Source organism: Ambystoma mexicanum, chromosome 8 (genome assembly GCF_040938575.1).
Source record: "Ambystoma mexicanum isolate Mex_15411 chromosome 8, UKY_AmexF1_1, whole genome shotgun sequence".
Classification (NCBI taxonomy): Eukaryota; Metazoa; Chordata; class Amphibia; order Caudata; family Ambystomatidae; genus Ambystoma; species Ambystoma mexicanum.
In genome coordinates, this window is record NC_090929.1 from 844159272 (window position 1) to 844174225 (window position 14954).

General features: G+C 41.5%; 1 protein-coding gene across 2 annotated transcripts in view; it reads right to left on the reverse strand.

Annotated features, from left to right (window-relative positions):
- The window catches only part of SLC29A3 (solute carrier family 29 member 3), a 401717-nt gene that overhangs the window by 324545 nt on the left and 62218 nt on the right, over window positions 1–14954 (reverse strand). Inside the window, exons 1-2 of one of the 2 annotated variants that reach the window (XM_069610730.1) lie at window positions 12107–12494; window positions 619–701 (exon numbers count right to left, since the gene is read on the reverse strand). In XM_069610730.1, the coding sequence (XP_069466831.1) occupies window positions 619–701; window positions 12107–12157 (134 nt within the window). In that variant the 5' untranslated portion in view covers window positions 12158–12494. Of the gene's footprint in view, window positions 1–618; window positions 702–12106; window positions 12495–14954 lie in introns of those variants that run through there. The other variant, XM_069610729.1, reaches the window with a different exon arrangement.

Here is a 14954-nt window from a genome sequence, read left to right on the forward strand (position 1 = left end):
TGAACTGCTTGTGCAGTGAGGCATGGGGCATTTCACGCCTCAAATTCCACCTACACAGTTCTCAATGAATGAGGCCAAAAGTGTTAATTTTCAAAACAATACTGGACTACAGCTTTTGGAAATGGCCTCCCACCTAAAGTCAACTCTGGATACTTGTACCAAGTTTAATCATTTTACATTTAAGATCTAGGGTTCTGAATGCACTGAATACTACATTCATACACACATAGTAACTTATGTAACATTGTGTATAGGAGTCTTCAGCAGTCCTCTTTAGGCCTCTTAGATCGGGAAAAGATAAGCTGGTAGTCATCCCAAAATATTGTAGTGAACAAATTCTCTCCCTCCTCCGCTTCGTATGAAACTCGAATTGCAGACCTTTCAGAAAAGTCTTAAAACATACCTATTTAATGTACAATAGGCTAACGCAACAGCAAGACCCATAGGAGGTCTGAGAGACAGCGCTGACATACCTATTTGGTGATTGTGCACTTTTCAAAACGAACAACTTATACCCATTCCCAACCTTACCCCCCCCCACCCACCCACAGAAGTGGTGTCTTCTACATGGATTCTGATGAAGCAAAAGGTGGAACAAAAAGCTAGATAGCAACTTACCTGTTGACCAGCATGAAGTTGACCATCATGAAGAAGACAGAGGGCACAGTTGAAGATATGGAAATGTAGCTTTCAAAGTAGTTCTGAAAAAAAAGTAGTATATCAACTATATTACAAGTGTAAAAACCACTATGAATGCAACTGCTTTATTGTTTGGTTCATTTGTACAAAGATGTGTAGTGAAGGTTTGAAAACTTGCAATAATTGTAACATTATGCATGACGTATGCAAACAAACTATGGGGAATTAAATGTGATAATTCAGTTTTATATACACACAAAATCTGATTAAAAACAAAAAACATGCACAAAGACAACATCTTCCAGAACATCCAAGATTCTGAGCAGTAGACAATCAGTATAGATTATGCTAACTGGATACTATAATATAGTGTATAATTACAGAATACAAATGTTTTCTTTGTTGCTGGAGATGCACTTGGTTTACTCAGGTAGGTGCCCACTGGTTTCTTGATGAGATCAACTATACAACTTTAGATTTGCCTTATTTATTAGCTCAACAACCCTCCCAATAAAGATAAGGCAGTCACTCAATTTTATTTAATGTAAATGAATGAGGGAGTCACTATACTATACAATTGTGTCTTGCCCTCAGAACATGTTAAAACGTTTTCTCCAATGTCTTTATGCAAGTTAGTTAAAAGGAAGTACTGTTCTCAGAAACACCTTAACACTGCAACAAAGAAGAACGGGAGGAGCGTGCACCTGTGCCTGGAACCTTTAAAAATGGATCACCAAAAGAAATGGCAGACAGCTGGTGAGAGTGGGCTGCTGCTTTTCATCCCACCAAGGAGCTTAAAATGAAACATTGGAGCCAACCGCCTCAAGTGTCAAGCAGAGAAAGGCTGCGCAAAGAAGATTCCACGCAAGAATGTCAGAAGCAAGTACCAAGCTCCTGGGCGTTAGCCGGTGGAAAGACGCAACAAGACGCTTACCAGAGACCCAAAAGGCGAGCAGAATACCAAGAGAAACCATGGGAAGCATGGATGCCGAAAGCCTAGCAGCAACAGGAAGAAAACATCTGTTGGCTGTCATCGGCAGCCTGCGATCAGATCAAGAAAGACCATAAAGAGCCAGTGAGTCCATGCTGGGACAAAGGGGACACTGGGGCGTACTGGCAAGCATGCCACATGTTAAAAGTTGAACAACCCGAAACAGTTAAAGAAAGAAAGCCTTTGGTAATGCTGAAAGCGAGAAAGTATATGAACATTTACAATGAAAGGGAATCTTTGAGGTTTATCATTGTGTACAAAGGAAAAGAAACCATAACAAGTGAACATTTACAGAACAACGTGAATTAGTCCATAGTGCTAACGTGGTGAATTTCAAAAAGTTCGAAGTGTGAGCAAAACACTAACTCTTAGTTTAAGAATGCAAACTAGCACCTAACATATTGTACATTTCGCTCTTATTTTTCATTTGTTTCAGAATTCGAAATTATATAGGCTAACCCCAGCGACTGCGACTTCCCAGGAGGGTCTCTTGCCACAAATGTATCCTGCCGCCCCCTGCCTTGGGGCGAGTGCTGGAATTAAAAAATGTATTCTCAACGGCTATATAGAGATCTTGTCTCACATTCACCCCCCTCCTTTAAACAATTGTTGGTTAGTAGTGGTGCCTTTTGATGTTCTTTTTATGGTTTCTCTGCGGTGGTGCATCCATACCCTTGAATTCTGGGTTGTGCTACTTCAATTAGTTTTATTTTTATTGCAATCCTACAGGCTAAGTTTGCCTTTCATCCCCCTCCCATTGCTAGCAGTAATTTGACTGCATGGGTTCTTCATAGAATCTTCTTTTTGTTTTGGTCCTCAGGGGTTGCTATATTCTAATTGGTCCGAGGAAGGTGGTATATGGATTTTCAACTGCCCAAACGTAAAGCCCCCCATTGAAGTACATGAGGCTCAAGGGATGGAGGCCCTACAGTTATCAATCATATAGCTGCGGCCTTACGTAAACCCCTGAATGTTTTATTAGGTTCTCATTGGCCTATTGATGGTCTCAATTTAGACTAGCAAGTTAGATAGGACTCGGAGATTGATACACAAGTGAGATTCAGAATGATTCAGGTTTACAGTTACTGACAAAATACACTCCTTGTTTCTACTCTATGTTATACAGAACCAATCATGTCCACATGTATATCTGGTATCTTTTATTGGATGTATGCATTATTTTGCTTGTATTCAAACATATGATGTTTATATATACTTCTCTATCTTTTGGAAAGATTAAAAAGTGATTTTGCCTAGACTACACTACGGTCTAGAGTTCTTTCCTAATTGGGTCTTTCCAGAGCTGAAGAAAGTATAAAGCCTGATCTGGAGATCGGTTCTACTTCATTTAGAACATCTACATCTACATCTAGAACATTCTACATCTAGTGTCCTAGGGGATGTGAGCAGCGGGGATCTCCAGCCCATATGTGGTGGCAGCGTCCCATGGTGCAGGTGTTTTGGAAGGAGGTACAGAGCTGGATGGAGGTGGTCATGGGAGTCAGGTTGGGCTTAGACTCTTTACAAATGTTCTTTGGGGTCCCGGAAAGGGACAGGGAGGAATGTAGGCTCCCTGGGATGTGGGAAGCAATGTTGAAAGCGGTGCGACTGGCCATAGCACAGAGCTGGAAAAATGAAACACTACCATTGAAAGAGGTTTGGGAAAGGAAGGTACATAGCATGATGGTAATGGAGAAGCCGACATCGATAGTGCACGACAGGCTGAGTGAGTTCTATGCAGAGTGGTGTGTGCTACTGCTGAAATGGGGGCTCTAAGGGGAGAACCCAGCAGGTCCCATAGACACTTGAGCAGTTGAGGTGTTGGAGAAGGGGGGGCGGAGGGGAGACCTCAGAGGGAGCAGATGCAGGACAGTAGAGATACAAAAAGGACAACTCCTCTGAGACATCGGTAAATGAGTTTCTGCGCTATTGAACACAGGGGAAAGGGAGTTGTGAAGTGCTACCTGGAAGGGTGCAAGGGGGGGGACTAAGAATGTTGATTATTTTGTGCTTTACAAAAAAAAAACAGCACTGTTCTGTCTTGCATCCTTAACAAATGCTCATAAAAACGATAGTAAAAAAACAAAGAGGAGGCAATCTGCAGACTTGGGGTATGAAGAAATGCATAATAAGATTTGTATAAGCGTTCTTGAGGACAATGTGCAAGCAATTTTAAAAGGAAGACTTTTCCAACATGTTTCATGCAGATTGCAGTCCGTCTGATGTCCTGTTGACTCTTAAGGAAATAAGTACTTCTTGTGTTGGTTGGTTTGATGTGCACACTTGCAGAGAGCAACAAATTTAACTCTACAAATGCGCAGAGAAGCAAAATATTTTGGAGATAACATTGTGTGATGTTTTAGATGGTCATGCTATGCCTTTAAATTTGGAAGAGAGCAAAATCTCGATTAGATCAACTAGAGCATTGAATTTCTAAAACAGCAGGTCTGGAAGCAGTTTTAAAACTGTGCATCAATGCTTGAGTAATGTTGAAGAGGAACCTGAATGTAGGAATTGGTCTTGTCAATGGAGCCATGGGAAGAATGATTGCATTTCACACTTTTCCTCACAATACAAATATATAGGTTAAGTGTGATCGTGTAGAAGGAACTCATTTGAATTCTCGGACATCTGCAAGTTTCATGCTTTTTAAGGATACCTTTGCGAAAAGAGCCCAATTTCCATTGTGCTCGGCTTATGCAATAACTCTTCATAAATCACAAGGGTTGACTTTAGAAGCAGCAGATATTGACATTGGTCATACAGTGTTTAAAGAGGGAATGTCAAATAGCTTTTTCACGTGCCAAAAATGTAGGTTTATTTGTAATAAACATCGATGAAAGAAAAGTGACAGCTGACATGTCTTGCTTTGAATATAATAGGTTAAGTGCACTGTATGCTCCTCACCTGAACCTTATACCTGTACCTGCGAAGCACTCATTCAAGAAACATAAGGAGTCAGAGAAAGCACATTCAAATGACATCAATTCTTGCAACACTAAATAAAACAACTAAATGTGACAGAGTTGGAGAGTTGTTAAACTATAACATTCTCTCAGAGCAGATTTATTAATGAAACAGGAGTTCAATGCCATTGTAATTAAGCTTTGTGTATGATGTTTCAAATGACTCAAATGATGCAAGAAATAGCTTCCACAGCAGAGAAGCAGCTGTGTGTGGAACTTTCATTTCTTAAAATGTCTGTAGATGAAAAACCACACAGGGCAACATGTTGTGGGGGCAGAGGAGCTTGGTAGGTTCGCACATCGCCAGTTTGAGCCGATGTGGAAAGCAAGGTTGTCTTGCCCACCTAGGAACTTGGATTATAGTTGCCCACCTAGGAACTTAGATTATAGTTGCTTGTTCCTGGTACATCTTGTGCACTATGCTGCTCAGGAGCGTTGTGTTGGTGGAAAAGCATAAGCAAATTTCCCTGACCAGCTCATCCATAGGGCATTCCCCTTGGATTTGGGTTGGGGAAACCTGGATGCAAAGTCTAGGTACTATGCATTTAGGCCTGTGGCAAACGGGTCTAAAGGAGGATAATCCCATAGGGATAAGATATCGTCTAGAATTCCTCTGTTGAGTTGCCACTCGTGTTCTTCAGGCAGATGATCTCTGCCTAGAGAGTCTGTTAGAGAATGGATTTTCCCAGGAACATGTTGAGAAACTAGGAACATGTTATGCTTGAGTGTCCACTTCCACATTTTCTGGGATAGCCTGGACAGACTTGGAGAGTGTGTGCCTCCCTGCTTGTTTACGTAGAACATGGCAGTGGTGATGCATGTGAAGAATTGCACTGTTTGGCCTGTCAGATGCGTTTGGAAGCCTTGCCGGGCTTGGGGCATCGCCAGTAGTTCTAGAAGTTTGATGTGGTTTTGGGCTCAGATTTGGGTCCAAATGCAATGCGCTGTGTGGTGCAGGTAATGAGCTCCCCATCCGGAGATTGAGGCGTCCGTTGTAAATATATGCTCATACTGGAGGATTGTGAAAGGGATTCCCTTTTAACAGATTTTCCTTTGACCACCAGCAAAGTGCTTGTAATAGGGTTAGCGAAACAACCACTAGATCGTCCCACTAACCGATTGCCTGAGACCACTGATTCGCTAACCACTCTTGCATTGGGCGCATGCGCAACCGTGCATGTGGAACCAGATAAATGCATGAAACTATCATGCCGAGCAGGCGCATTGCCTTCCGTACGATTATTGGACAACTGGCCAGATAATGAGGTATTTGCAGCAGTATGTTTTGAACTCTTTCGTTTGAGGGGAAGACTAGCCCTCTTTTGTCTTTATGATAGCTCCTCGGAACTGTTTGGTTTGACTTGGAACGAGGCTTGATTTTTTCTCGGTGATGAAGAACTCCAATTGGAACAGAAGGATGATTGTTCCTTGGGTATTTTGCTTGCAAATTTGGGAGGAAATACCCTGTTATCAGCCAGTCGTCCGGATAAAGGTACACTAGAATGGATTGTCTCTGTAAGTGCATCGCCACTACCGCCAATACCTTGGTGAATACCCTTGGAGCAGAGGCTATATCAAAGGGTAGCACTTTGACATGGTAGTGTTGATTTGCTATCTTGAAGAACAGGAATTTTCTGTGCATTGGGAACATTGAAATATGAAATTATGCATCCTTCATGTCCAATATTGCCACATAGTCCCATTGTTTTAGCAGTGGGATCACTTCTTGGAGCATTGTCATGTGAAACCTTTGCAGCTTGACATATGTGTTAGCACGGCACAGGTCTAGGTCAGGGCGCATTGTAAGGTCTTTTGTAAGGAATTACATTGAATAGATAGCCCTGTTTAATGGTTTGCCGGGACAATCTCTATGGCGTCCTTTTCTAGCAGTGCTTTGACCTCTTCTAACAGAATGCGCTGTTCCTCTTGCAATGTCTGCCTTTGTCTTGGCGGGTGTTATGGTGGTGACTGAGTTCTATGCAATAACCTCCCGCCACGGTGGAAAGTACTCACTTTCTTTTTAGCAATCCTGTATAAGATCTTCTCTGTAACCCTTGCCATATCCTTTCTTATTTTCTACTGCCCACCTGGCCCACCCGGCTCATTCTACGAGGACATCGACCACCTTCTTGGTCACATCTTACCCAGTCCTACCCCACGTGTCCTGCTTGGAGACTGTAACCTCCACCTCTTCTCTACTCATTCCAGCTCTCCCTTCCTCAGCATACTTGACTCACACCTGCTCATCCCACTTCCCATTCCTCCCACTCATACTTCTGGCTCTACTGTCGACTTTATTTGTATTTCTTCATTCACTGTTTCCTCTTCTGCTCTACCCGTCCACTTATCTGATCACTCTTTACTTTCTGCCTCACTACTCCCACTCACTTCTCCTAGTATCTCTAGTCCTTCCAAAACATTCTTTAGGCGTGGCTTACGCAACTTCAAATCATCCATCTTCTACAACACCTGTATTGACTCCCTTGCTTCTCTCACAAACTTTTCTACTCTCTCTGCCAACGAAGCTGCCTCTACCCTCTCTTCATCCCTGACTTCCAGCCTTGACCAACTTTATCCTTGCTCTCCTTTTCAACCTACTCATAAACCTGCCCAACCCTGGCTTTCTCCCCATCTCTGTGCTATGTGCCGCTTTCTTCGTTGCCTTGAAAGGGGATGGCTCAAATTTTGTTCTCCCATCAATCATGCCACTTACCTTTCCTATCATACTCTCTATGTCAACTGTATCAACTCTGCCAAATGCACCTATTCCTCTGACCTTCTCCACACTCAATCCACTCACCCTCGATGTCTCTTTCAAACACTAACTCTGCTTCCTTCTCCTCCTTTACCTGATCCTTCTGTTAACTCGCTTTTATCGGCATCTGACCTCGCAAACTTTTCTTCTAAAGTTCTCTCTCTATGCCAGGAAATGCTACTTTCACCCTCTTACAACCCCTCTCCTCCAACACTCCCAACCCTCCAACACCACCTCTAACTTCACCCCTGTCTCTGAGGTCATTCTCCTCTTAGCTAAAGCTCACCCCGCCGCTGCCCCTACTGACTCCATTCCCTCCTCACTCATCACTAAAATCTACCCGCTGCTGGTACCCTTTCTTACCTCAACATCTGCCTCTCCACTTCTACCTTCCCCTCTGCTTTCAAACATGCCATCATCATTCCTATCTTTAAAAAACACACAGTTATCACAAACTTTCATCTTAGATCTCTCTTACCCTTTCTATCTAAACTCCTTGAGCGTCTTGTTTATTCTGAAATCTTGTTATATATCTCTGGTCTTTCTCTTCTTCCTCCCACTCAGTCTGACTTTCGTCCCCGTCACTCCACTGAAACAGCCCTGACTTGCGTGACTAACTCTCTTCACAGCTCGCAATTCTAAGCACTCCTCTGTCCTTATTCTTGTCGACTTATCTGCTGCTTTCAACACCGTTGACCACTGTCTGCTTCTGAACTCCCTCTCCTCGTTTGGCTTTCGTGTCTCTGTTCTATCGTGGTTTTCCTCTTACCTATCCAACCGCAATTTCACTGTCTCATGGGGGGGCAACACCTCTTTAACTCTCCTCCTCAATCACAGTGTTCCTCAAGGATCAGTACTTGGTCCCTTTCGATTCTCCTTATATACCACTTTCCTCGCTCCTATTATCTCTTCTTTTGGACTATCTCACCACTTCTATGCTGATGACACTCCGCTCTTCCTATCCTTCTCCTCTTTCACGCCGGACATACACTCTACTCTCTCAACTTGCCCGTCTGGTATAAAATCCTGGATGACCTCCCACTTTCTCACTTTGAATGCCAGAAAGAAGAAAATCTTATTCTTTCCTGCAAACACTCTCCCACCAGTCTCCTCCCCCATCCATCTCCTTTACTCCTTCCAGCATAGCCATCTCCCCTACTGCCTGTAATCTTGGCCTCTACTTGGACTCTAATTTTTCCTTTGCTCACCATATCTCCCCTCACATCCCACGCCTGTCGATTTCATCTCTACAACATTTGCAAAGTCCGCCCTTTCCACACCTCAAAACTTCTCATCTCATCGTTAATCTTCTCTCGACTCTTCTACTGTTTTGTTACCTTCTTTGGTCTTCCTCACTCGCACTTTGCTCCTCTTAAATCTATCTACCACTCAGCTATTCGTTTACTTTGTGTTCCCTCTTATCGTGACCCAATCTCCTCTTCTCTTGCTTCACTTGGCTGGTTGTCTTTCCACTCTCAACTCAACTGCCTAGTATTCAAATCCCTCTACGGACTGGTCTCTGACTATCTTGCATCTCTCCTTTCATTCTACTCTCCCCCTCATTCTCTCTGCTCCTCGGATCTCTTTAGACTGACCGTTTCATGCTCCCCCCCCATGCTCAAGCCCGCTTTTGCTCTTTTCAGCTCCTCACCCCTCTCCACTGGAACTTGCTCCCTCTGTCCCTTCGCTCTATTACTTCTTACTCCCTATTCCGCTCCTCCTTAAAAAACTCACCTGCTTCAGTACCCGGACTGATATATCGCCTGGCCAGGCACTTGAGGGTTTAGTACTACTCTTTAGCACTTTTCTGTGCATCCTCGACTGCTTTCCCAAATAAGGCATTTGGTTCAAACGGCATACTTAGCAGGGTGGCTTGGGTTTCCAGTTTAAAGCCAGATTGTCGTAGCCATGCATGGCGCTTAATGAGGGTACCCCTCAGCTACTATACGGCCTGCATTATCTGGTGCGTCCAGATTAATTTTCAAGATGCAACTTTCCACCTGCTTACCCTCAGCTACTGTTTGTAAAAGCTGTGATTTAAGGAGTTCCGGGATAGAGTTGATATGTTGTGAGATATCTTCCCATTTGTGGCAATTATAACTTTTCCCAGAGCGTGGCGTTATTTGCTATCTTTACTTGGTATGTAGCCAAGGAAACTACTTTCCTACACAGTGTATATATATTTTGCCAGGAGGGGCTTCAGCAGAGGCTAAGGGCATGCCCGCTCTCTTTCTTGTTGTATTTGCGACGAAAGAGTTAGGCTTTAATTGACCCCTGATGTACAATGGGTCTGAAAGGGCTGGTCTGAACATCTTTTCAATACAGGGGTTAACTGCCCTCAATCATTATTATTAGTAGTAGTAGTATTATTATGCACCTGTAAGTGAATCTACATCAAAGATGACTGTGCACACTAAAAAGTTATAACTTTCATTGCGTCTCATGTATGTAAGAGGTAGATTCAGTCAATTTGACTTGTTTGAAAAACGGACACACAAACACAAAAATTGGCAATAAAAAAAAAAAGTCCAACCTATGGTGGGGAAGCAAAGCGTTCTGGTCACCCAATTTTGTACTTTATGGGCAAGACTTTTTGGGTGCTATAATATCTGTGTTGCTGTATTCCTTTTGATAAACAGCTTTGTCAAAGCCATGAATTTGTATTATTTCAAAAAGGCATACAACAGGCTTTGGCAGGGCACTTCTGCCATGTGTTACTGTCATCATTTGCCTGTTGTTGGCCCCTTATTGCCAGGTAGCATCATTATGACAGAGCCTGGAATATGCCTTTCCCATGCCTACATCAAAAGCCAAAACTACTGGTTTTACCAATTCTCGTTATACAATAGGTGTAGAATATCAAGTAAACATAGATAAGCACATTTTGAGCTTACGCTTGAAGATGAATTACAGGAAACTAAACATATTGTGTATGTCAATGTACTGTTCAGGGTTATAAATAGGGGTAGTTTGGTAGCTAGATATAATAATTTGAGTAATCATTGGAGATTGTTGAAATCCATATTTTAAAAACGTTTTTCTTTGTACTTGGAATTTATATGGGATGGCATTTGGATTGTGCTTTTAATATGAGGATCAAAGATGTTATTTTAGGATCATACAATTGATGAACAATATGATCGTATTCCTACAAGGAGTTCAAGTTGTGGATATTGAATTGTGTGCGTTTTTACAGTGATTAATGTAAACACATCTCATTATTTAGTGTATGATACTGATATATGTATTTTGCAATGTTTATGAACACATTCAGAACATATGACGCACGTTAAGATCAAAATTAGAAAATGTTTGATACAAGACAGAAATTAGAAGACTCATTTTTTAATGGTATTTTGGGAGGAAATGGGAAGGATCCACAAGGCTCGAGAGGGGGGTGTAGTAAGCACAGAGAAAGATGAGAGGGAGAATGATTGATGGTTGCTACAGGCGGGAGCCAGGATGCCGGGTGCTTTTTTCCTAACCCGGCAGGACCCGGAAGAAGAAAAGCTGTGGGTGTAATGAGGAGGAAGAACGCCGGGGAGGGAGTGAGCCCCGGCGACAAGAAAAGTATCAGAGCGACTGGAGGCAGAAGCAGCGAGTTGTAGGTCCGTGCTGAGGGCCAGAGAAAAACGTTACAGCTGCGAAGGTTATGCAGCTTCCCCGAGTGAGAGAAAAAGGGGAGGAGCTCACTCCCGCCGGAGACCGAGAAGGAAGAGTAGCGAGAGCACAAGCTCCCAAACATTCCAAGGGGATGTGAGAGCAACACCCCCGCATCAGTGACATTGATGTGTTGGAACATGGTGAGTGGCTGTGAACGCAACACCACAGCCTCTTCCTTGCATGAACACTGTGAAGGGTTGTGAAGACACCCGCAGCCCCAGAGACAATCCATGTTTGAACCTTATTAGGAGCGGGGAAGTTCACACCCTGTCCTGCTGAAGAGGTTGTGGGAAGTCCCAAAAAAGTTACTGTGTTTACACCATGACGTTGGTCTGTCCTCATTTCTCTTACCACAATCTGACATATTTCCTTTTTTCTATCGTCAGGATTGCAAAATTTGAATTTTGTATCGGGAAGTCCACATTAGACACTAGATATGGGCTATTGTTTCACCTTTATAGAAACTCTTAAGTGGTCAATACATTTATGTCTTCAAAACCCCCAATACGCATTCTAATCCATATAACACAATTCAAAAATATCCTTTTGCTTCAATCCACTTTCTGTCATTCCAATTATAGTTTTTAAAAATATTTTTCTATGGAATAAAATAAAAGCAACACAAATGTTTGAAAACCACAATCTCAGATCAGACGACTACCCAACAAATGTACTACCAGGCCGACTGTGGGCCAAGTATCTGCATGTTGCTCTGACACTTTTCCCTAAAGAATGCTATGAGGTAAAAAAAAAAAAGTGACCTTCCTATCAGGGAGGTCTGTAAAGAAATATTCTGTTCTCAGCATAAAATGTAATTATTAATTTTCTCATATTATGACCTGACTGTTCTTTCGGCAGCTTCTTCTTTAAATCGTACCATACTCAGGAGTTGTATACCTCTAGTCAATCTTTGATCTTAACCACTTCATGTTATTCAAGCTTAGTCATTGAAATCACCAAAAACAAATATATCAAAACAGATATTAGTCTACAATACTCATATTAATCCTAATTATCCTTTGACTCGACTGAAACAAATGTTTGCATTTACACCACATACGTGCAACAAAATGTTTTCCATTTCATATTTACACTAGCTGCGGAACCCGGCGTTACCCGTGTCCTGATCGAGTGGTGTCTCATGTGCCCTGGAGGATGTTGCTCTTGTCCTCATGTCAGCAGGTCTTGCTTCAGTTTGCTCTGGCATCTCATTTGCCCTGCAGAAAGTTGCTCTTGTCCTCATATTAGCTGGTCTTGCTGCGTTTTGTTGGTGTTGTGTTTCCAAAGCTCTTGATATTGATTTTCGCTTTGCATCAGATAGAGCTTTACCAAGTGATGTTCCTTTGTTGTGCGGAATGTTTCAGTCACACAATGGTTAAAGCAAATTTGAGAAAGTGTCCAAGAAAGATTGATTGATTGATTGGAGGATTGTGCTCTCTTCTTGTGAATGAACTTAGGTACACTGTAACCTTGCCATTCCCCATGTTTGGAGTGGCGTGACAAAGAAAATAGAAAATATATTTTATTTAATTCCTTTTAAAAATGCTTTAATAAAAACTGGAACTGTATACAGTAGTAATACATTTCAAAGGAATAACCAACACATCAAACATTATGCATCAGACATTTTTCCAAATGTTGCCTGCTTCTAGTACCTACTGTGCCGAATCAGGGTGAGCAGCTCCAGAAATAGACTACAATCTTGCCCCAGACAAATGAGGAATCAATGCAAATTTTGGTAGGAGTGGGTTCAACGGTGTGGATTTGTATAGCCGGACAAACATACAGACATACATACATTCCGCTTTATATATAATTATTTCACTATGTAAATTATGCTCCTTTACCAGAACAGTGTTAAACTCCTCCACTTACAGTTGCTCACTCAGAACAAAATTATAGTTCTTAATCTAGATTCACATTATTTCAGTTCAAGTTTTAGTTTCCAGCACTTTTTAATCACAGAGCCAAAACCTACATTACCAAAACTAATATTCAGTTGTCACTTCCTAACATTAGAATGCAAAGGCACCAGCCCTTTTTATTCTTTGATATCACAAACGACTTGCTAAAATAATGAAGCATCTTCAGCAGGTCACTAATCATGGCAAAGGTGGGCATTCATATATCACACTATTCTCAATGTTAATCTCACGTAGCTGCCGATTTACTCTCCAATTTCCCAATGTATCCATTACAGACCTCAAGACGCTTGCTACCCCTGGTTGGCAATCTGTTAAATCAAAATAGAAGAAGGCTAGATAATTTCACCACTTGCTTTAATGAGAGATCTCACCATATTTCTACACACTTGGTGTATTAGAAATTGCTACAATTGTACCTTTAAAAGCGCTTACTATGTCTTTTTCTTCATCCGTGATTTGTATCTGTATCTCGTTCCAATGTACTTTGTCTGCATAACTCGAGGGTCTTTTTAATGACAGAAATGTGCCATCCAAATACAGACTAAACCTTAGGTCAGTTGATCGTCATCTATTATCTATTGTTCATGTCATTGCTCTCTTCATATGACTGCAGCTTGCCAAACTCAACCGACAACTTCATAATGTCACTTGTCTTCCAACAGCACTAATCTTAATGCTATAACTCAACAACTATTCCATTTATGTATACGTAGCCTCATGTTGTCATTATACATCATACACACAAACAACATGGCATTATGGAAAATGCACTTAGCCAAATGACAGTCAAGATGTCGCCATCTTGGAACATATTGGAAGTAGCGGTTTGAAATATATCTCTGATCCTATAAATTGCTATTCTCTTTCTTCAAACATGCAGTTTGAATGCAACCAGTATCACAGTTATAGTTTCTCAAAGTGTATATTAATAATCCCCATCATTCTTGCCATTTTTAATCAACATCAGACTTCTTAGGCTTCACAGATTTATCAAACATCAGGTAAATTCACAACTTGAAGGATAACATAGAGAGGATATACTTTTATCGTCTATTTAATAAAGCAAGCCAATTGCTGCCACTTAATGACCTTGTTCATTCATTCAAACCTTTGACAAACTTATTACCAAATAATGTCCATAATTGTAAATTTTCAAGAGGTTGTCCATATCGCCAATCCTTACTGGGATTTCAAAATGCAGTCAAAAGATAAGAATGACTCGGAAATTATTTTTATTTTTTATATAATTGTTCTTTTTATAACATGCTTAATACCAAGGAGTGCTTTCTAAGCGTGGGATTCAAATTCAATCCTGTGTTGCGCTGCACTGTCTTGCTTTCAAGACAAAAGTGTTGCCCCCGAGCGATCCTTCCTCTCAACACTAGCCATTGGCTAGTGCTAATGGACTCTTGGCGAGTAAGAAATTGTGTGTGGTCTGTATGTATGAATTGAGATGGTGAGTGGCATTTTGTGGCTGGTTAGTAACTTCCAACTTGACATTTTGCATCCTGTGATTGACAGCGTTTTTCTTTCAGGAAATGTTGTACCAGTGGAGGCTACCAGTGGTGCATTAATCATTGACCTGCTGCCGATGCATGAACATTTTTCAGTCCATTATGAGTGTCTCGACCCCTCAATCGCTTTTGCCTAGGTGAACATTTGCACCTAGAAACACTTGTGTACATGCAGGCACGTTATAAATGCCATATAATATCATATAGACAACTACCATGGTATTAAATGTATTAAACTGTTTAAATGCAATATTTTCCGATTCATTTCGACAGTCTGAGTGTTCTCAGTATGACTGTACATGGAAAAGCTTTTACCACGAACTTTGAAGCAAAACGTACAAGCTGTCAATTTCTGAGAATCAGATGCAAATGTACGAGGAGACTGGATTATGAGAAGCATGCAAAAATGTTGACAAAAAAACCTTAAAGAGATTATCTAAATTATCTCTTAAAACAGGTTTATAAAAGAGTGAAATATGAGGCTTGAAGTAATATGTTGAT